Source organism: Ipomoea triloba, chromosome 7 (genome assembly GCF_003576645.1).
Source record: "Ipomoea triloba cultivar NCNSP0323 chromosome 7, ASM357664v1".
Lineage (NCBI taxonomy): Eukaryota > Viridiplantae > Streptophyta > Magnoliopsida > Solanales > Convolvulaceae > Ipomoea > Ipomoea triloba.
Window position 1 is genome coordinate 1,912,168 of NC_044922.1, and position 22,245 is coordinate 1,934,412.

A 22,245-nucleotide genomic window follows, 5' to 3' on the forward strand; every position below is an offset into this window, starting at 1 on the left:
TGTATAATTAAAAAATGAAAAGTGTCATTTTCTTTTTGAAAAGTAAATCCTCCATCAAAGCTATATAATAATCAATCAAACATATGAGAGAATAAAAGTAGGAGTATTAATTATATGCATAATACAACTATTTTTTTCTTTCCTTATGTTCAATCTATGTAGATAACGTAATGTGACGATAATATACATTCTATTCTTGCAAATATAATAAATAATGTTTTCTTTCAAAAGCTTTAGTCTATATTTACGGTAACATGGGAATTGTCACATCACATTAAATTTTACATAATCTAATAAATATGTGAGTAATTTTCTAAATTAGATATCTTGTATTCAAGCTCATACTTCGAACATTATTGTGTCAGTGTAGTTGAATTTTTTTGTACAAGATAACAAATGATATTGGTTTGACAAATTCTTTCATAGATATTCAATGGAATATTAATATTTAATATATATGCTGCTAGCCAATAATAGCTACAAATTGAGTTAAGCATCCCAACACAAGGTTTGAATTTGAAATATATATACTTTAAACGGTTTAGTTGATAGATGACAAAAAATGATCATACCAAAATAATACTAAAAGTAAAGGATGATGTTATATATGAAAAAAATAAATAAATAAATTGTCACCTATAAATTTAGAAAAAAAATTAACTGAAAAAAAAAATATTTTCCTTCAAAATCTCTAGTCTATATTTGCAGTGCCGACATGTCTTATCATATTACATCACAGGCATTAGATTTCATACCATCTATCAAGTATCCAAGTTATTTTTCCAAATGAGATGTCTTGTTGTATTTAAGTCAAACACTTTACACATTATTGTATAAGTGTACTGTATGTAGTTGAAATTTGTGTACAAGATAAATAATGTTATTGGCTTGACAAATTTATTCATCATAGATATTCAATGGAAAAATTAATATGCAGCTAGCCATTTCTGATGATCATCAAGCCCTAGAAATTAAACAACTCAACGGCATATTTTGCAAGAAAAGCAAGAAAAATAAGCAAAGCTGACCAATATATATATATATATATATAATCTGGGTGTTTCAGACAAAATTTATTGTAGCCTTTTAAAGAATCATATGGTAATGTGTAGATGAACGTATTATATTGTAATTGCATGTAACTCAGGCATGAATCTTCCTCTTGTACGTATAAATTAAGCCACTTAAATTTGGAAAGTAATTTCAAAGAATATGTTTGTTGGAAAACATTTTGATGAGAAAATTAGTTAATATGTTTTTTTTTTTTTGAGTGATGAGTGAAATCGCAAATGCTACTTGAAGGTGTATACGTGATAAATCTCGCATTGCGATCTTAGTCGATAAAGGACCACAAAGTTACTGGCTGGTAAACCAACCTCAGCTGTCCATAGTTGACTGACTTAAACCAAGAAGGTCAATAGGCCGCTCCCACAAGGAGTCGAACTTGTAACATATTAGTTAACATGCTCTGTTGGGCAACTGGAAAAGTTGATATGATAATCATAGGGTTACGTTCTAAATTCAACTCCTTCTAAGAATTGTTTTTTGGTTTTGGTTTTGGTTTGAGCTAATTAGCTATGCGGACAAATTAAACTGGTTTGTCTTCTTATAATCTTTTATCGTCTAAGGTTATAAGATGAAATTCATCCAAAACACACCTTCAGTTAGTGGCTGTGAATTTTTCGTAAATCAAAGTTGAAGAGAGCAAAAACCATATGTCCTTATGATTCTTCTACACAAAACAATTTTTCCATGAACATTATCCGAAATGAAATCCGCTCCTCCAATTGCGCGCCTTTTTGTTTTTTTTGGGTAATCCCATGATGTACCAATCTTGCTCTTCTTACATTAGTATTTTCTATCAACTTGTCAATAATTGTCTGTGGCGAAAGATGACCGGAATGGCTCTTCTGCTTTGAATTTTTGAGCTCTCGGCCGACGAAAAATAATAATGCATATATATATATGCTTTGATTATTATTCTGCGCCGAAACCATATTGTTTCTTAACATGTAATAACCTTTCCACTCCATCTCCATGCGCATGCAGGCACCATTCTTGACAATTTGAGTCCAATAGTACAACGTTTGTCTTTTGATCATTTTTGAAGAACATAGATATCGTCACTGTTTGGGTATCTTCAATTCACTTGCCGGAAAAGGACAAATGTTTGGGGCCTATTTCTCCATTTTTGTAATAAAATAATAAAGCTTCCGACATTTGATTTGGGGATTAGATTTGAAATGGAATAATAACATTCTAAGATATAATTTTATTACACTATCTAGGAATTTTATTAACAAGCTAATTAAGAATATTGTTATTTTGTAAAATTCTATTTTCGACTCTCCGTGAGAGTTGCCTATTGACCTTCTTGGTCTGAGTCGATAAGCTATGTGATAATTTAAATTTTAGACACATTGATTTACCTCATCGTGGTCATTTACTTACTAGGATCACAAGACTATCTAGTTTCACACATGAGAGGTCTAATTTGGATAATGCATGGACCCTCCAAGCCCCTTGAACATGATCCTTAGGGATGAGAAGGTCGGTAGGATTTTCTTAGAAAATATTTTTTTTTGAGTACTATTGACTCTATTATAATGTAATATTTTAATATGTAACTTCCTATTTGAGAAATTCAGAGGAGAAGTGTCATTGAGCTACAAGCTACATCGCTCTTAGCTTTTCAGGGTCTTCTTTTTCCAATACCATGCATTCAAAAAATGATTATTTTTTATATTCCTTAAATAAATGTACAACAAAATTCTTAAAGCTTAATCTTTCAAAGAACTAAATAAAGAAATAATTATTTAAGTCACTTAAATATGAAGTCGGAAGTTTAAACCCATATATATTCAGCAACGCTCTTAGAATGCGTACTCCAAATCGGAGGGACATGACCAAAACTAGTAATTAATCAGCAAACCAAACATTCTATGTGCATATATTAATTAACCTAGATTAATTAATTAATTACATCAGGTGGTTGTCAATTTGTCATCACTCATCACAAACCAAACCAAACCAACAGTTTCATGCCTTGTGTTCTCACAACATTCTAAAGTGAAATTAACAAGTCTTAGGTTTGAAGGCCCACCTTATGGTCAACACCAAATCAAATGATATTTAATAGGTAATTAATTAATGAGACTCTTTTAAGACTAAAATTTTCTTCTTGGAATGACATTAGATGCATGTCCAAATCCACTTTTTCTTGCTTAGACTTTCATCCGATTAGGCCGGCATCCACGCTGAACCCTACTTCATTTCAGGGTTTTGAACATTCGCACAAGTTTACTCACAAAAATTTACTTTCTAGAGAAATAAATAATAATAAATACTTTTTATTTATAGGTTTGAAAAGTAGAAAACAGATGGTGGGGACTGGGGAATGAAAAATTGGGGAAGAAATAAATAGGTGAAGTAATCATTGCTTATCTTCTATAACGTGAATTTGAATATTGTGTATCGCTGACAACATGTTTGAAATTAAGGCTTTACCTTCTAAGGTCATAAAATATTTAGTGAAATATTTGTTATGAGTTCTCTAGTTTTTTTGTTTTTTTTTTAAAGAATAAATATTGTTTTAACCTTTAAATTTTTTAAATCAAATGGAGGGGTGGACTCGAAACATGCCTTTGCCTGTGAATGCCTCCACAGTGAGCGCTTTACATTTCTTATTATATTGTTTCCATTTTGGTTTGGAGGTTGGCGGCTTGGTTAGGGGTGAGCATTATGGTTTTCAGTTCAATTTTTTAGGGTTTGATTTGGTTTTGGTTTTTTAGATTTTGAAAAACGGAAACCATTCAATTTTAGTTTTGGTTCGGTTTGAAATAATTCGGTTCAGATTTCGATTCAGACTGAAGACTCAAACATTCCCTAATTCTCTTGCATATATAATTATTTATTTATTTTCACTAATAATTTTAATTTGAAAAATCTAAAGAACAAGTCCACAATGCATATTTCAAATTTCTTAAAATAAAAATAAGTCTAAGTTGAACCGACATCTTCACATGTGTCTGCCGTCTAACCGCAACGTCACAAACTCGCAGAGAAAAAATGAGAACAAAGAAAAATTATAAAAAATTGGGTTAAATTATATATATATATATATATATATATATATATATATATATATATATATATATATATATATATAAACCATTCAATTTTTCTGTTCAGTTCGGTTTTAATGGAACCAAACCGAAATCATTTTGTTTGTAAAATATAAAATCAATCGATTTTTAATAATAAATTAAAATCTAACCGTTTGATTCGGTTCGGTTCAGATAATCAAATCGAACCATCCACCCTAGGCTTGGTTCTGCTCCGGTCGCATTTCAATTTGTAAATTGAATTAATATTTGTTATTGAGCTTATTATTATAAGATTCCATAATCACTATGTGCATTGAAATTTAATACCATGAATACTTTTCCTTCATATGTATGCACTAAAATTAATATAAATTAATAATTTTTTACCAATCAAAAAGTTTTCTAAGTGCGCATTAAGCCAGTAACCCCACTCAAACAATTATTGACCTTGTCTAAGTTTCTTATCTATCACCCCTAAAAAACAAAGAGAGAGAAATAAAGAAGAAGAAGAAGAAGAAAAGTGACTAAACAAGAAGTTATCAAAATTACCCAAAAAATTGTCAAAAATGTTTTAATTCTTGTAGTATAGTAAGTTTTGTTGATAAATGTGTTGTCGAATAATATACCCAAAAAAATTAAGAATTAAATCGTAAATGTTCAAGAAAATAATATGTACATATCAAATATATCAAAATTAAATACTTCCTTAATATTTTAAATATTTATAATTATTTTAATTCAAATTTTAGTTTCATTGCACTTTAATTCTTAGTTTGTATGTCACTCCATAGGCCCTAGTAGTCAACTTGTCTCCACGTAATTGAATATTGCTATGCTGTCACGAGTAATGAATATTAGTCCATGCAACAAGAAAAACAAAACAAAACAAAACAAAAGTAATAGTCAAGTCGGTGAAGTATAATTTTCGTATTAGAATGTTATAAGTTCAAATCTTGTCAATACTCTCTTGATCGAATTTATCAACCGAATCGCTCTTTTGATTTCGGAAAAACTTTCTTTATCAACATACTTTTTCTTTTACACACTAATCTCCATTCCAAAATAAGTAGGATTCATTACAAAAAAATAAAGAATCCACTCGTGAGGCGAGAACCCCCTTCCCGCCGCGGGCACTAATCTATTTTGATTTTTAACGTCTAATTAGCTCGGGAATCATTCAAATTAAGAACCAAAGCTCGTTGCTTTTTCTTTCCCCAGAATTGAATTGAAGCCCTAGCCTTATCCATTTATTCATTCGACCTAACTAGGATTTTCATTTTGTTCGGTTCTAAGCATAAAATTATTTTGGTGTAATTTATCTATTCTATGTATTTTACAAATTATTACACATAAATAAGGTCTACTTTGTATATATTATCTAGTAATTATTAATTTCCTCATTTATATTAAAAAAAAAAAAGACTTGGTTTATTACATAATTTTGCCGCCCCCCTTGACCCTTTCTTCTTCGGCGAAAATGCCAAAAGGGCATCGAAAATGGGACTATAATAATCAAACGAACGTTGTTTGTTTTCCAATTCCATCAACTTTTTAATTATATTGCTAAATTCCATCAACTTTTTAATTATATTGCTAAAAGGATTGTGTGTGTGTTTTCAAATGAGAATCGTGCTTAACTTGAGATCGAGAGAACTGTATGAGTGCAGACAATCTACTAACTACTTCCATGGTCTCTACGACCACTCAGACATGCCTGAGAATAGTTTTTTTTTTCTTTTTAGTATTATTGATTTTGTTACAATGTAGTATCTGTTCAAAAGCGCCTCCACTGAGTCTCGAACCTACCCACTCCCATGTAGGGTGTAACCAAGTGCCACTAAGCCACAAGGTCTTTGGCCATTGATACAAATTAATCCCTCCCAGTATTCATCCGTATAACAATATTTGTAATAATGTAAAGTAGAGGGGAGAACTTAGCCAAATCAGTCTATCTTTTCATTGCTCTTTGATAAAGTAGAGAGAATAGAGAGTATTCTGGCTTCTTAGGCCTTTTAGAGAGAAGTAGAGAGAGGCCAAAAAAACCCTTTACATGTAGGTTTAGGTCCCTTTTATAGGCGTAGTTCCATACTCGTATACGGTCTACGTTACCAAATACTCAGGGCCGTATACCCACGGTATATTCCCTATCAGCCATGCCTGATAATAGTTAGTGTTCGTTTATGTAACAGAATGTGTACACCCTTACAGTGTTTGTGCGTTCTCAACTTAAGCAGGTTCTCGCCTGCAAGCATACATATATATATGAACATTGTATTCAACATTTGATTTAATAAAGTTTTTTCTTTTGGTTTAAAAGAAAAAAGAAAGTGAAATGAAGATTTTCCTATTTAGGGCAATTAAGGACATACACCAGCATCAAAGATGCATAGTAAGGGCGGGCCAGGTGAATCCAAAGAGGGATAATAGGGTAGTTTTATCCTTTTCCACCCCACACCCTTATATATATAATCCCTTATATGAAAGAGTTTATGTGAGAATAGACTCTCATCACACACTTTTATTAGATTATTAAAATTTTCGGTCACTAAATAAAAATTGTTGAAAATTCAGCCGTCAAAAATTCTAACTGCCTTAAACAATGATCAAGAAAAAAATTCTAAAATTTTATTACATTTTAGATAGGCGAAAAATTATGATTTTTTAAAATTATGAATGCCAATAATGTTTGTCATTACAAGTGACTATAAATCTATAATTCAGTAGGAGAAACATCAATCACATAAAAATCAAAATGATAAATCTATCAAATCAATTATCATCTAGCATCCATCAACACACATGTTAACCTATCAATGCATGTGACTTGGACAATTCCATATATATATGATAGCGTTGATCCTTAAATTTCCTAATAACTTGCATTAACAGGTAGGTAAGTAACAATTGCCCTCATCACACGCACCAAAATGTCAACGAAGCCTTCACTATCAGTTCTTCCACGTTTCTACCAAATAGAAATTCTAAACTTCAATCTTCCCAACTTTTGGCTCTTGCATTGATTGCTCATCAATATTTATAATTAATCAATAGTCTAAGTCCATTATATTCGATGGATGCAATTACGCAAAGATTCATGCTACATTTTATTTCGAAATTTACTTCCTAATATTCGTTTTTTTAATGAGAAAAATTAGTAGCCATTAATCGAATCAAGGGTAAATCACACTTGAAATATCTTGATGAAGGTGTATGATAATAAAGCTCAATATTGACAAGAATTGAATTTGTGATTATTTGGTTAAAGAATCATGCTCCACCTACCTAAGTACCATTTTCAAAGCATAATGTTTGCTCCTTGATCTAACATTACTGGATTAGTTCTTGAATTCATTCCAACTGTTGTTGCCACGAGTCACGCAATTAGCAAATAAATGCGTAACGATATTATGCTCCCAATAAATATGATTTATTGAATGTTTGCTCATCAAAATTTACAACTTGCTCCTAGCATGCATGTTACTTAAACGTCCGTATTAGAAAGCCTATAATAGGGAGTCATAATCCGACTCCCTATTAGTACGGATGGAAGCTTTTTTCAATGGGACATGGCCTATTAATTAAATACTCTTTGACCTATTCAAGCACCAAACGACAGAGATATAATCATTATGAATAAGGAATAATATGATACTATACATACTCTCAATTTTAATTTATTCTATTCTTTTATTTTTTATTTTAATTTATCCAGAAAAAATGATTGGATCACAATTTTTATCACAAAGTATTATCTTATCACTTCTATTAATACAATCATTATACAGAGTTTTATTTCATGAGAATTCATGTATAATTTTTTCATGATTAATTATATCTCATCTCTCAATCTACTGCCAAGATAAAACTTATCATTAAATACTACGTAGTTGATTGAAATTTGTATAAATTAAAGACGTATTCATCCCTGGTGGAAAAATCAGTTCAGTTCGATGTCGTCCACACGTTTTGTTCTAGTATCTAATATAGGATAACTGGATAAGTGGATAATGCTTCTTTCCTTGCATATTTTCTTCATCTAAGACTTTCTCATCCTATATATCGTAATTACGTTATATGTAGATGTCGGAAGAGTAACGTTATTTTTTGCATGAATTTGACTCTTATATTTAATTATTAAATGATGATATGTGTTATGTTAAATAAAAACTTATGGTGCGTTTGGTTCGTACATGAGAATCAGAATCAGAATCAGAATGAGTATCAAATACTTGGTAATGGTAATGGGTTTTGGTGAAATTAAAATATTTTGCATGTTCGGTTGACAAAGTTACATGTTTTTATACTAGTTTTAGGCCCAACCACTAGGAGAGATTGGAGGGGGAGCCCCCTTATGGCCCTGGACCGCATCTCATGCCGGGAGGACCGCGTCAAACTGAGACCCAAGGCCTCAGTCGAGCCCGAGGCTCGACCGAGATGACCTCCGAGGTCGGCCATGAGGTTGGCCAGACGACCTCGTGGGGTCGGCTTGCACCCGGGTCAGCCCAGTTGGGTGGGCTCGTCCTTGATTAGGTCCGGGTTGGCCCCGTACTTCTACTCCGGGTTTACCCACGACATGCTCGGGTATGATTTTTCCATCACATGAAATCTACTCTCGTAATTAATATGGCAAAAAGTTTTGTGAGACTACCTCACATATCCTTATTCGTGAGACGAGTCGGGTCAATATCAAATATAATACTTATACTGGAAAATGCAATACTAATAATGAATAAAATGTTTATTACTTATATAGGAAAATGTAATAATTGTGAAAAAAAATATGTAATAGTTTTACATTTTGATTTTAAAATATTACTTTTTTTAAAAATGTATTTACATTTTTCCTTTATAAGTAACAAACACGTGCCAACATTACTTATAATGGAAAATGTAATACTTTTATATAGGTAGCATTTTTCTTTATACATTTTTCAGTATAAAAAATATTGATCAAACCCGTCTCATGAATAAGGATCCGTGAGATGATCTCAGATAAGGGTGACCCTCGAAATATTAGTATATTTCTTATTTCCTAACATGTATATTGAGGTCTAAAGAAGATTGTTTTTTAAATTATAAATGACTAGTTTTTGTGTAGAAAAACCCAACAAAACGGCAAAGACCAACTGAAATAACTGTACTGTATGAAACTATGAACAATGAAATATAAATAATGGGGTATATATGGAAGGTGACGGACCATTTTCCAGTGTGACATTTCACATTATAACCAATTTAGACTTGACTCTCAACGCCTCAACCCCACCCAAATTAACGCAAATTATATCGTGGACCGTGGTCCACAATGCATTGTGGACCGCGGTCCCAAAACGACGTCGTTTTGATTAATGAAACAGACGGATGAATTCGCGTCACTCACTTTCTTTTTATATATACTGCACTTTCTTTTCATATATACTGCACTTTCTTTTCAACACAACTGCAGTTCCCTTTCAACACAACTGCAGTTACTTTTTGATATAACTACAGTTGTATATTATCGAATGAAACTATAGTTATATCAAAAAGTAACTGCAGTTGTGTTGAAAGGAACTGCAGTTGTGTTGAAAAGAAAGTGCAGTATATATGAAAAGAAAGTGTAGTATATATGAAAAGAAAGTGCAGTATATATGAAAAGAAAGTGAGTGGCGCGAATTCTTCCGTCTGTTTCATTAATCAAAACGACGTCGTTTTGGGGACCGCGGTCCACGATATAAGAACTGCCAAATTAATGTGAATATTTGACTTAAGTACTCCAAACTAATCTATAAATACGCTGCAAAACGATAGATACAATTAACAAACTCATATCTCCCTTCCCCTTTTCTTAAAATTAACCTCGTAAAGCCATGGCTCCGGCGGCCCTGTCAGGATCAGAATCCGTGGTGGATTTCGTGGTGAACGAGGGCCGAGGAGTGAAGGGATTGTCGGACATGGGAATCAAGGCGCTGCCACGTCAGTACATCCAGCCGCCCAAAGAACGCATAGCGGCGAACGCCATAGTTTCCGACGACTCCATTCCGACCATCGACGTTTCCAACTGGGACGACCCGGCGGTGGCCCGGGCCGTCTGCGAGGCGGCGGAGGAGTGGGGGTTCTTCCAGATCATCAACCACGGCGTGCCGGTGGAGCTGCTGGAGAGTCTGAAGGCCGCGACTTACCGGTTCTTCAGGTTGCCGGTGGAGGAGAAGAGGAAGTACTCCAAGGCCAACTCGCCGTCGGAGAATGTCCGGTACGGTACCAGCTTTAGCCCGGAGTCGGAGAAGACTTTGGAGTGGAAAGATTATCTTAGTCTCTTCTATGTTTCCGACGATGAAGCTGCGGCTTTGTGGCCCCCAGCTTGCAGGTCTGATCTTTCTCTATCCAAATCTATTCTATATTTTAATATACTCCATAAATTCGTGCATGAAGGTTTTCTGGGTCATAATCCGACCAAGTTAATTGTGTAACAATCAAGTTTCAAGTTTAATTTCACTTAAGAACTGTCTTTTTGGTTCTGGCTTAACACAGTTAACTTAGACTGATTTATTAATTACCTTATGATCTTTTGACAGTTAGGGTTATAATGCTATTGTAAATCAAAGATTTGTTTGGTCACACAAAATTAGATATTAACTGTTTAGTTTTGATGGAAGGAGAATATATAGTGGAGACAGGAGAAAAACAAGAGAAAGATTGGTTTAGGTTGAAACTCACTGAGGATGTACTGTCTATATTTGACTATTCTGTACTTTTACTACTTCTCTTTTGTTGGTTATAGTTATGATTGATAGATGGTTTTTGACTTGGATCAGTAGGTCTAAACGCAGCATTATATTCCTATGTCAGTTTTGGTGATATTTAAATTCCTGGATTTGACTTATAACCATAATATATCTGCTAAATTATACACTTTTGGGTAGACAGAAATCAAAGTTTTGTTGATATTTTAGTCCACTTTATTTTTGGGTAACCAAACAATGTAGTATGATAACCAAACAATGTAGTATCTGTTCATAACTACTTTCTTTAACCTACTGAAGTAGAAAGAGTTAATATCTTCTGAGGCTCGAATCCACCCTCTTCCATATGGAAGTGTGCAGTAGACCACAAGGTTTTGGCAGTATTTCTTCACATTTACTCACCCAATTTCTGTGGTTTTTAGGCATGAAGCAATAGAGTACATGAAGCAGTGCAACGCCATGATCAAGAACCTTCTGGAGATGCTAATGAGAGGACTGAACATACACAAGTTGGAGGAATCCAAGGAACCACTTTTGATGGGGTCCAAGAGGATAAACTTCAACTACTACCCAAAATGCCCGAACCCCGAACTCGCCGTCGGCGTGGGCCGCCACTCCGACATCTCCACCATAACCGTCCTCCTCCAGGACCAAATCGGCGGCCTCCACGTCCGCAAGCTCCACTCCCAAACCTGGGTCCACGTCCCCCCCGTCCACGGCGCCCTCGTCATCAACATTGGCGACGCTCTCCAAATCCTCAGCAACGGCCGCTACAAGAGCGCCGAGCACCGGGTCAGCGCTAACGGCAGCAGCGACAGAATCTCGGTGCCGATCTTCGTCACCCCCGACCCGAACTGCCGCGTGGGGCCCCTGCCGGAGGTTCTGGCCGGCGGAGAGAAGCCGATTTACAAGGAGCTCGTGTATTCTGATTACTTGAGGCATTTCTTCGGGAAGGGTCACGATGGGAAGGAGACAATTGAATTTGCAAAGATATAATATAAGCAATGCATATAATATAGTATCTTCTTGCTTCTCTTTGCAGAAGATTGTTTGAAAAATCAAGAAAAATGCTATGGCATAAAGTGAAATAATTAAATATATTTTCGTTTTTTTTTCCTAGGTATACATTAGTCCCACCAATAATATTTACAAAAGGTTGATTACTACAAGTCTACATGGGACATAGGACGGCTCCAATCCAATTAGTCAAATGATTGACTTAATAAGTATAATGTTATAAGTTTGACTTTCAATATGAATAAACTAGACATACGATCGAAAAAGTGTCATATTTCGCACTAATTACGTTACAAATTCCAACATAGACATGAAAGGTTACCTAAATTTCCTAACTCAATCACATTAACTTATAGTAAAATTGTGAACGAGAGCTTGCAACTCGATCAGTAGAAAATTTTGTTGTTTGATTTGGAGAAAGGTATATTGGATTTTTGTTTAAATATAAAAATTTATGTCACTCCATGCATATACCAGAGTAGCCACTAGTCATCAACATGTGACATGTCTCAACATAACTGAACATTTCTTTCACGAGTAATGAATATTAGTCCTTGGAGCAACAAAGAAACAACAATTTGGCGTATTACATAATTTTGCCGCCTTATCTGACCCTACATTTCTTCTGCGAAAGAAAAAACAAAAGCCATGAGTGCATTGAAATAGAACTATAATAAAGTTTTTTTTAAATACAAATTTCATTTACATTTTTAGTTGCTTAATTAGTAAAAGATTGCAGATACATACAACTATGACATCGTATTTTATTTATTGATATTTTTAATAGACACCATTTTAAAATAAATATATTCTGTTGCGCCCGCGGAAGTGGGATAGATCAGATTGCAACAATAATTTGAGAAAGAAAAATAAATGAGGCACAGATTTTACGTGGAAAACCCCTAAACAAATTAGGGTAAAAACCACGGGCAAGGGTAGAAGAACCACTCTCTAACTAACAAGGAGAAAACAATGATAATTCTCTCTTGCTAGGAAGGAGAAATACACTCAACAAACTCTCTAATATCTCTAGTATATGAGGGAAGAATAGAATGATTTGGGATGAGATTTTGGGATGACAAGAATGGTAAATGACCTCCCTATTTATAGTTGAGGAATAGGGGTCATTTTGTAGTTAGTCCAAAGTTTAGGGACCAAATAATAAATATTTTGGTAGGTGCCTAACTCCATGTCTAACTCTTTTGACTTGCCTAATTCTTTGTCAATTGTTGATATTTGCCTAATTATGGCTGCTGCAACATTGCCTAATTCTGCCGACATATTCTATATTTATTGTTCCGTTTCATTACGAACAAATAAAGTTATGTCATTTAATGTACTTATTATTACACTCTCTATCTCATTGTATTTAAACTTTTCTTAAAATATATGTTACTTGTATTGTTTACATAATATTACCATTTATCCCATACATAATATTACCATTTATGCTATTATGTTATTACCTAATTAATATGTCTTTTCTACACGGGATTATAAAAACGTAAAAAAAATGCAGAATTAGCAATTATGCTATTATATTATAAAATTGAATACGATACAAAATAATACCAATTATGCTATTATGTTATTAACTAATTAATATGTCTTTCCTACATGGTATTATGTTATTACGTTAATATGTGAATATAGAAATAATATTACACAATTAATAGATATTTGTTAATTTCTATTTTACATTTTTCTTACCAAAGAAGCCTTATTAATTATTTGACCAATAAAATATTTAATTAATTGACAAAAAAAGTTTGGGTTCGAAAATGAAATAGGGAGATTTTACTTTTATATATAGTATAGATATAAATTAATATGTCTTTTCAACACGGTATTATGTTATTACATGAATACGTCAATATAGAAATAATATTAACAATTAATAGATATTAGTTAATTTCTTTATATTTTTCTTACCAAATAAGCTTTATTAATTATTTGACCAATAAAATATTTAATTAATTGACTATAAAAGTTTAGGCGGGAAATGAAATATGAAGATTTTATTTTATATATAGTATAGAAGTATAGACTAATATGTATTTTCTACACGGTATTATGTTATTACGTTAATACGTGTACGTGAATATAGAAATAATATTATCAATTAATAGACATTAGTTAATTTCCATTTTATATTTTTTTTACTGAATAAGTATTTGACCAGAATTTGACTAAGTAACCCAAACTAATCTATAAATATTGCTGTAAAATGATACTACGTAGGAGGAATAAACCAACCATCAACTCTACTTTCGTCACCTTTTGTTTGTGTGTCCGATCGAATCAACCTCGTAAAACCATGGCTCCGACAGCTCTGTCAGACTCAGAATCCGTCGTGGATTTCGTCGTGAACGAGGGCCGTGGAGTGAAGGGTTTGTCGGAAATGGGCATCAAGGCGCTGCCACGTCAGTACATCCAGCCGCCCAAAGAGCGCATAGCGGCGAACGCCATAGTTTCCGACGACTCCATTCCGACCATCGACGTTTCCAACTGGGACGACCCGGCGGTGGCCCGGGCCGTCTGCAAGGCGGCGGAGGAGTGGGGGTTCTTCCAGATCATCAACCACGGCGTGCCGGTGGAGCTGCTGGAGAGTCTTAAGGCTGCAACTTACCGGTTCTTCAGGTTGCCGGTGGAGGAGAAGAGGAAGTACTCCAAGGCGAACTCGCCGTCGGAGAATGTTCGGTACGGAACCAGCTTTAGCCCGGAGTCGGAGAAGACTTTGGAGTGGAAAGATTATCTTAGCCTCTTCTACGTTTCCGATGATGAAGCTGCGGCTTTGTGGCCCCCAGCTTGCAGGTCTTTCTCTATTCAAATATATTCCATATTTTAATGTAGTATCAAATAAGCCCCAAAATGTTACCTGGAAATCAATTAGTGCAATTAAACACTTTAACATGTTAAATTGTTATGAAGAAGTTCAAAAATCGATAAATGACCTGCAAAATTGCATGTCATTTAATGTTTAGAGAAAAATCCGTCGGTCGACATATGGAAGGCGACCAAATCCTCTGGTAGAAGGCGACCACGGAGAAAGGCAACCATTTGGTCGCCTTCCGCCAGAGTATGGCAATCGACGATGGTTGCTGGATTTTCGCTGAACAATAAATGATCATTTTTTAAAGTTTAGAGGCCTAATTAACTTTTCAATAATGTTTAGGGGCTTATTTTATCTTTTCCCTTTAATTATATTAAACTAACAGCTTAATAACTAATTTACCAAACAATTTTTTTAGTATCAACTAAGCTATATCAACTAATCAAACCCTATCGCTAGCACCAATCCTCATATATCTTCTTGGTTATTAGGCATGAAGCAATAGAGTACATGAAGCAGTGCAACGCCATGATCAAGAACCTTCTGGAAATGCTAATGAGAGGACTGAACATACACAAGTTGGAGGAATCCAAGGAACCACTTTTGATGGGGTCCAAGAGGATAAACTTCAACTACTACCCCAAATGCCCCAACCCCGAACTCGCCGTCGGCGTGGGCCGCCACTCCGACATCTCCACCATAACCGTCCTCCTCCAGGACCAAATCGGCGGCCTCCACGTCCGCAAGATCCACTCCCAAACCTGGGTCCACGTCCCCCCCGTCCACGGCGCTCTCGTCATCAACATCGGCGACGCGCTCCAGATCCTCAGCAACGGCCGCTACAAGAGCGCCGAGCACCGCGTCAGCGCTAACGGCGGCAGCGACAGAATCTCGGTGCCGATCTTCGTCACCCCCGACCCGGAATGCCGCGTGGGGCCGCTGCCGGAGGTGCTGGCGAGCGGGGAGAAGCCGCTTTACAAGGAGGTTGTGTATTCTGATTACTTGAGGCATTTCTTCGGGAAGGCTCACGATGGAAAGGAGACAATTGAATTTGCAAAGATATAAACAATGCTGTATATAGTGTCTTCTTGCTTTTGTTTGCAGAAGATTCTGTGGTATCTGGCAGGCAAATCAAGTATAATATGGCATAAAGTGAAATAATTAATTGAGTAAATTGCACTTTTGGTCTTTTGACTATAGTACCTCTATTAATTTCAACACTTGACTTTTAAAAGTAACGAATTGATCCTTTAACTATGCTTTTTTTTTTTAACGAATTTGGTCCTTCCGGCCAAATTAGGCCGGAAAATTGTAACACCTTTCCGATTACAGATTTGGGAAATAATATTTTGATTTTGATTTTCCCCTTTTTACAATATAGATTGACCTAATCGGAAAGGGGTTACAATTTTCCGGCCTGATTTGGCCGGAAGGACCAAATTCGTTAAAAAAAGCATAGTTAAAGGATCAATTCGTTACTTTTAAAAGTCAAGTGTTGAAATTAATAGAGGTGCTATAGTCAGAGGACCAAAAGTGCAATTTACTCTAATTAATATGTGAGTAATATTACACAACTCCTAGTTTTTACTAGATATTTATTAGGCAAGTTTATTGATTTCGAGTAAGTTATATATGGACAACTTAAGCAGTTAAAGAGCAATCTCATTAGTATTTTTTTTTCTTTTTTTAAGTTTTTGACAGTTCAAGTAAGAGAGAAGAGAGAGAGGAAAATGTGAGAAAAAGGAAATTAAAAAAGAAAAAGTTTCATGCACTTAGTTGGCGCATGCACTAGCCATTGGTAGGCTGGCAATGCGTCTCAGGCGGTGTTTGCACATCTTTTTCCTTAAAGATGAGGCCCACACAAATTTTAACATTACAAAAGAAAAAACTACCAAAGAATTCACCGTTCCATTAATCCCCAAAAATAAAAATTAACAAGGTGACCAGTTGGTCGACTGGCGATGGTGAACTGTTTGACTTCTTTGGTAGATGACAACTGGCAACTGTTCAGCCGTCGTTAGTTGCCAGATTTTTGTCGGAAATGATGTCGGAATCGAAATGAATTGTTAATAGCAGGTCATTATCGGTTCTTAGATTTCATTAATTCAATATAACATGTTAAAAGATGTAATTGTATTTTAAAAAAATTTAGAGACCTAATTAACTTTAGGTAATGCTTATATGTTTATTTAACCCTCTTTCCTTAAAACTATTATACTATAATTAAAAAAAAAAAGATTAATGTATATTTAAGTTTAGATTTTTTTAGCAATGAACTTAGTAGAAAAGTATAGCTAGCTTATAACTTATAGTTTCTTAGCTTAGTTAATTTCGCGTGAGAAATTAGTTAAAAGCTGAGCTGTGAATAAACGTCACTACGCCAATACCGGTCTCTTGCTTCGTATCTAAGCCGAAATCCCGTAATCCGCCATAACCACCATACAAATCCCCACTCCGAGCTTCGCCAATAAGCTCCGCCATCACTACAGCAGCATAGCAGGTTCGCTCTCTGTTTCTCTGCATGTATATTTACGATTGAATCTCTTAATTTACTCGTCGGATTGGAATAGTATCGAAACAGATCTTTGTTCCGTTTCGAAACCCTAGCTCGACTTGCTTGATTTCGTGTCTAGGTGTTCTCTATAGCTCAATTTTGATCCTCCAAGTGTTGTGTTTGGTGCTGTAGGTTTGTCTACGGTTTGACGGTAATCTGAATCCGCGAAAATGGTTTCGTTTGAGATGAACGATCGAAAAAGTAAGTCCATTGCTTCTGTTTGCTTTGCATTGCTTTGCTCTCGGATTTATCTGCTTGAACTAATCGTGTTGTATGAACTGGATAATTTGGTGAGTTGAATTTTTGATAGCCTGATATTGACTCGGAATGTAGAGGAAAGTTTTGGTTAGGCTTACTGCTTTCCCAATTATATTGTACATAATGAAACTTTGGTTATGATTATTTGAAGCCTTTTATTTTGGGAAGGAAGTACTTAGTGAGGCTGGAGAAGATTTTAGGGAAATGAATATCTAAATTGTGTATAGATGATGTTTAAATTATATGTCTAGCATGGAAAATTGGATGATGTGTGTAGCTTTTGATAAGCATGAAATGCAAGGCTTCTAGCTTTAGCAAAAATAAAATGAGACAGCCCTCCACTTGATAGGCGAAAGCCTATGTTGTATGCTTGATTTAATTTGTTGAAGACTTGAGGTGACTAATTTTTTGTTATGATTATTGAAATTCTAGAGGAATTTCATTGTGAGTTGCATTTAAAATATTTTTATTTGGTTAGAATTTTAGAAGATGAAATGAATAGAACAAAGATTTGCTTTTGAAATTCTTTGTTTCCTAAGAAACTTTTCATGCTTCAATGAAACAGAGATTGGGCTAGGCTTGACAGGATTCGGAGTGTTATTTTCATTCATTGGAATCATTTTCTTCTTTGACAAAGGGCTAATTGCCATGGGAAATGTAAGTTTCCTTGCTATTATCTCATTTGTTTGTCAGTTTGTGTAATTTCTCGAGTTCCTTACATTTATATCCACATGCCAGCCATTAACGTGCCGTCTTTTTACTGAACCAGATCCTCTTCGTATCAGGGGTTGCCATAACGATTGGTCTGAAGCCATCCATGCAGTTCTTCATGAAACGTAGCAACTATAAGGTTTCTGCTTATTTCTTGTGATAAGCCCCTGACTTTCTTGCTTCCTGCTTTCCCTCTATGCTTCCATGTATCCCTCTCATATTGATGATTTGTGTGCCTTTGTATTATATGGAATGCATATCATTTACCAGTTGGTCTTGTTTTAATCATTGCATAGGGAACAATGTCGTTTGGTGCTGGCTTTTTCTTGGTTGTCATTGGATGGCCTATAATAGGGATGATTCTTGAGGCTTATGGCTTTGTTGTACTTTTCAGGTTAGTAGGATGTTTCTTCTCTTGAATGTTCAGTGCCTTCTTGCTTTTTTTTGTTTCTTGATTGAGTCATGCTAGTAGGTTGCTCACCAAATATTTTTCACAGTGGGTTCTGGCCAACATTGGCAGTTTTCCTGCAAAAGATTCCTATTGTTGGTTGGCTCTTTCAGCAGCCTTTTGTCAGATCGGTATGTCACATCTATTATTGCATTTGTTGAAGTATTTCTGAATTGATAGTGTCCAATTGATTGTTCTGCTTCATGATCATCTTGTTGCACTCAGTCTAGTTTTTTTTTTTTTTTTTTTTTTTTTTTTTTTCTCTCTCTCTCTCTTAGCCATGAAGTTGAACTAATTATATGTAATAATGATTTGAACTAAAATATTATTTACTAATTATATTTAATAATAAGAATATGTCAGATGGCATGCATTTTCAAAACATGAATCTGTACTTGATCTATTTGCTTTATATGACGTTGAACATATTATGATCGCTACAAATATTTTGATGGCTCTAAAGTCTCGAACAAGATCCAGATCTCTAATGCATTGCTTGTTCCTTTATGCAGTTCTTTGATCGTTACCGGGGAAAGCGAGTACCAGTATAATAACTTTAAAGGATTGTGAAGTGCAGCCTCAAAGTGTTTGGTTCAGTGTAAGGACTAAGGATTGTGAAATACAGTGTTGAAGTGTTCCACTCAACAGTATGATGATTGATGACAGTAATAGTCTTGTTAGATGATAATATAGGCACACGGGCTATTTTAGTGCCTCACCTTTAGATTCATAGTTGATATAAGCCATTTTTTGATTGACTTGTAATCCTTCTTTGCATCAAGAATTATTTGTATCAGATTTGGGGTTTATCCGTGCTAAATAGTAAATAGTCTTTTGGTGTTTGCTGGTAACAATTGAAAGAGCGAGCTATACGACACTACTCAGAATTATTTCATACTCTAATATGCTTGCTTTTGCTAGTTTAGGACTTGGGAGGATTTGCATTGACAATATTATGAAAGAAAATGATGTGGCAAATTGGCATTGATGAAATAACCTGTAACCCCTCGGTTTTTCTGACAAAGTTAGGGTTCGAAAAATATTTTTTAGGCTATAATATTTATGAGATGATCTCTCGGTACTTTAGAAGGATTTTTATAAGTGAGACTAGTTATTAACAAGCTGCGATCTACGTACCGGTCACGAACCGTAAAATGTTAAAGGATGCTTATACAGTTCGAATTTTCCTAAAGATTAGATTATTAAGTATGATACGATTAAGCGTGAACTTCCTACTCGGTTCAAGTGAGAATTTAAACGGACTGTAATCGGTTCAAGTGAGAATTTAAACGGATTGTAAGAGTGAAATTGTTACGGACCTTCGTACCTGTATTTCGCGAGATACCGAAAAAAAATTCCCAATTTTAGTGGTTATCGACGGGATTATTTTTAGGATAATTTTGGTGTTAGAATTTTCTCGAATTAAGTTATATTCCTCCGAACTTTTATCTGATTTAACCCCAAACTAGCAAAGTAAATATTTGTTCTTCAAGAGCCACCATAGGGAGTTGACATGTGGCACTCCTATTTACCACATGGTTAGTGCATTAATGGCATGTCATAGGAAGTATGGGAATGTTGTACTTGTTCCTTAATCTTCAAGCAAGACTCACCATCATCCCCTCTCTCCTACTCCTAAGTTCGAAAATCATAAGGAAAAAGGAAGAAGAAAGAAAAGTTTAGTCTTCCACTTTGTGATCAAGAACTCCTAAGCATCTCTTCAACTCAAGTGCTCTAGTATAGGTAAGGCTTTGGTTTTGTTCGGTTAAATCCTCCCTAGAACTTAAGTTTAAGCTAAGAGTTCATGAAAATGTTGTTATTATGGTGATTTTGTTTAGGATCTTCGGTGAAAAGTTTGAAGGAGAAAATCATCAACTTCTACGGTTTTAAAATCTTCTAGAAATGTAAGGAATCCCTTAAGTTGGTTTAGTCACTTGAAGGTGAACAAATGCTAGTAAATTATGTGACTAGGAATTTTATGCGAAAATTATGTGTTAAGTTTGTGGATCTACTAGTTGACTCAAGAAACTACACTTTGGATTTTTGGTAATTTTTGTATACATGTTCATAGCTAATTTATGTATGTATATGTTGTATTTATGCCCATATAGGCTTATACTTGTGAAAATAGTGAAAGGAAATCAGGATAGATTCTGGCAGTAACTTCCGAGATTTATTGGGAAAATTTGGTAAGGTATTTTGACTCCATTTTTCTCAGATATGTAGTTCAATAAGTGTAGAACCCGCATATAAAATTTCATAATGATCGGAGTAGTATAAGTATGGTTTTCGAATTTTTTTTTCCAAAACTAGTCCAGAGAGAGAAATTCTGGACAGCACACTGCTAAGGGCAAAAATGGAATTTTCTGTGTTTATTCGTGGATCAAAATGACCAAAACTTTTTATGGACATCAAGTACTATAAGTTGGGGTTCTACCATAAAAATTTCAAGTGAAAAAGCGTTCGGGAACTATTTTTACCGGCTCAATCTTTCGGACTGCGCCAAGCTGGAATTTTCTGAAAAAGAAGGGTTAGGAACAATTTTGACGAAAATATGTTGTAATAAAAATAGTAACGAAATTTTGGAATGTCACAATCAATTTGGAAGAAGAAGTGTGTTTTTAAGAAACAAGTGTGACTCTTGTCACTTGGAAATTTCATGGTGAAAAGCCATTGACAAATGTGTGTGTTTTGGAAACATATTTGGATAAGTATAATTGTTTTGAGTCGTCATGTGAATATGCTAATGTGAGATGTCTTGTATGATTAATTCATACTGCAGAGCGAAGTCTATTCGCTGAGAGAATGAGTGGGAATTAAAAATGTCGTGTCCCGAGCAATAATGGGTGTGTTGTGAGTCTCACTTTGAATTAAGTGGAAATTCTCGGAAATGGAAGTGTTATGTGCTGATGTTACTTATATACTGTATTGTACTGTTTTGCTGTTAATATAATTGCAGGAAGAATGCAACCGTTGGGTAACGTTTACATTTTCTGATTATCATGTTGTTTTCGAAACCTTTGTTTACTTTCGAGTGACAATGGATTTCCTTACTTAGCCGTCGCGCTAACTACACTTCATTGTGTCCGTTATTAGATGCAGTCTAGCGTGGGCCTCTGTGGCCCGATGAGCTCTGAATAGGATGGGAGTCGAGGTTGAAGACTACTCTATCCTAGAATAGACACCCTGGAAGGATTAGTTCCATATGTACACTTTTGGATGTTGATATGGTTATTTGAGGTTGTAAGTTTAGCCTTAGCGTTTGGGTATAGGAGAGATACCTAAGCGTGGCGGTAACACCCAGTTTTCTGCTGGTTTGATGCTTCTGCAATGTATTGTACTATTAGGGATTTTGTAATAAATCCAAGAGGTGAAAATTGGGGTGTTACATAACCGGATAATTGACATACAAGAATGATAATATTTTTTTTCTTTGAAAGAAAGACAACTTCCATTAATAAGCTTCAGAAAGCAGAGAGTTTGAGATGAAAAAGGGTGAGACATCAGTCCACATCTTACGATCAAACATGGAAAGGGATTCTCAAGCTAACATAAGAGATAAAAACACCAATAAACAATGGCAATAAATCTTTAAC

The 22,245-nt window shown here is 34.8% G+C and overlaps 3 protein-coding genes across 3 annotated transcripts; all 3 read left to right on the plus strand.

Annotated features, from left to right (window-relative positions):
- Positions 1-9,894: 9,894 nt before the first annotated feature.
- Positions 9,895-11,994, plus strand: LOC116026336 (feruloyl CoA ortho-hydroxylase F6H1-3-like). The gene is made up of 2 exons (XM_031267821.1): positions 9,895-10,452; positions 11,251-11,994. The coding sequence occupies exons 1-2, from the start codon at positions 9,956-9,958 to the stop codon at positions 11,822-11,824; spliced, it is 1,071 nt and encodes a 356-aa protein (XP_031123681.1). The 5' UTR covers positions 9,895-9,955; the 3' UTR covers positions 11,825-11,994.
- A 2,109-nt stretch (positions 11,995-14,103) lies between these two features.
- On the plus strand, positions 14,104-15,880 carry LOC116026105 (feruloyl CoA ortho-hydroxylase F6H1-3-like). The gene is made up of 2 exons (XM_031267555.1): positions 14,104-14,659; positions 15,170-15,880. The coding sequence occupies exons 1-2, from the start codon at positions 14,163-14,165 to the stop codon at positions 15,741-15,743; spliced, it is 1,071 nt and encodes a 356-aa protein (XP_031123415.1). The 5' UTR covers positions 14,104-14,162; the 3' UTR covers positions 15,744-15,880.
- Positions 15,881-17,029: 1,149 nt separating this feature from the next.
- On the plus strand, positions 17,030-19,503 carry LOC116025751 (vesicle transport protein GOT1-like). Its single transcript, XM_031267082.1, has 7 exons — positions 17,030-17,178; positions 17,365-17,433; positions 18,056-18,147; positions 18,260-18,340; positions 18,498-18,595; positions 18,699-18,780; positions 19,162-19,503. The coding sequence occupies exons 2-7, from the start codon at positions 17,403-17,405 to the stop codon at positions 19,198-19,200; spliced, it is 423 nt and encodes a 140-aa protein (XP_031122942.1). The 5' UTR covers positions 17,030-17,178; positions 17,365-17,402; the 3' UTR covers positions 19,201-19,503.
- The last annotated feature ends 2,742 nt before the right edge of the window (positions 19,504-22,245 follow it).

Excerpts from the sequence above, each read along its gene's own strand:
- LOC116026336 (XM_031267821.1), top strand. The coding sequence starts at position 9,956 with ATGGCTCCGGCGGCCCTGTCAGGATCAGAATCCGTGGTGGATTTCGTG. Across the intron at positions 10,453-11,250 it reads TTGTGGCCCCCAGCTTGCAG|GCATGAAGCAATAGAGTACA; the intron begins GTCTGATCTTTC and ends TGTGGTTTTTAG.
- LOC116026105 (XM_031267555.1), top strand. The coding sequence starts at position 14,163 with ATGGCTCCGACAGCTCTGTCAGACTCAGAATCCGTCGTGGATTTCGTC. Across the intron at positions 14,660-15,169 it reads TTGTGGCCCCCAGCTTGCAG|GCATGAAGCAATAGAGTACA; the intron begins GTCTTTCTCTAT and ends CTTGGTTATTAG.
- LOC116025751 (XM_031267082.1), top strand. The coding sequence starts at position 17,403 with ATGGTTTCGTTTGAGATGAACGATCGAAAAA. Across the intron at positions 18,148-18,259 it reads GGCTAATTGCCATGGGAAAT|ATCCTCTTCGTATCAGGGGT; the intron begins GTAAGTTTCCTT and ends TTACTGAACCAG. Across the intron at positions 18,596-18,698 it reads GGCTTTGTTGTACTTTTCAG|TGGGTTCTGGCCAACATTGG; the intron begins GTTAGTAGGATG and ends TATTTTTCACAG.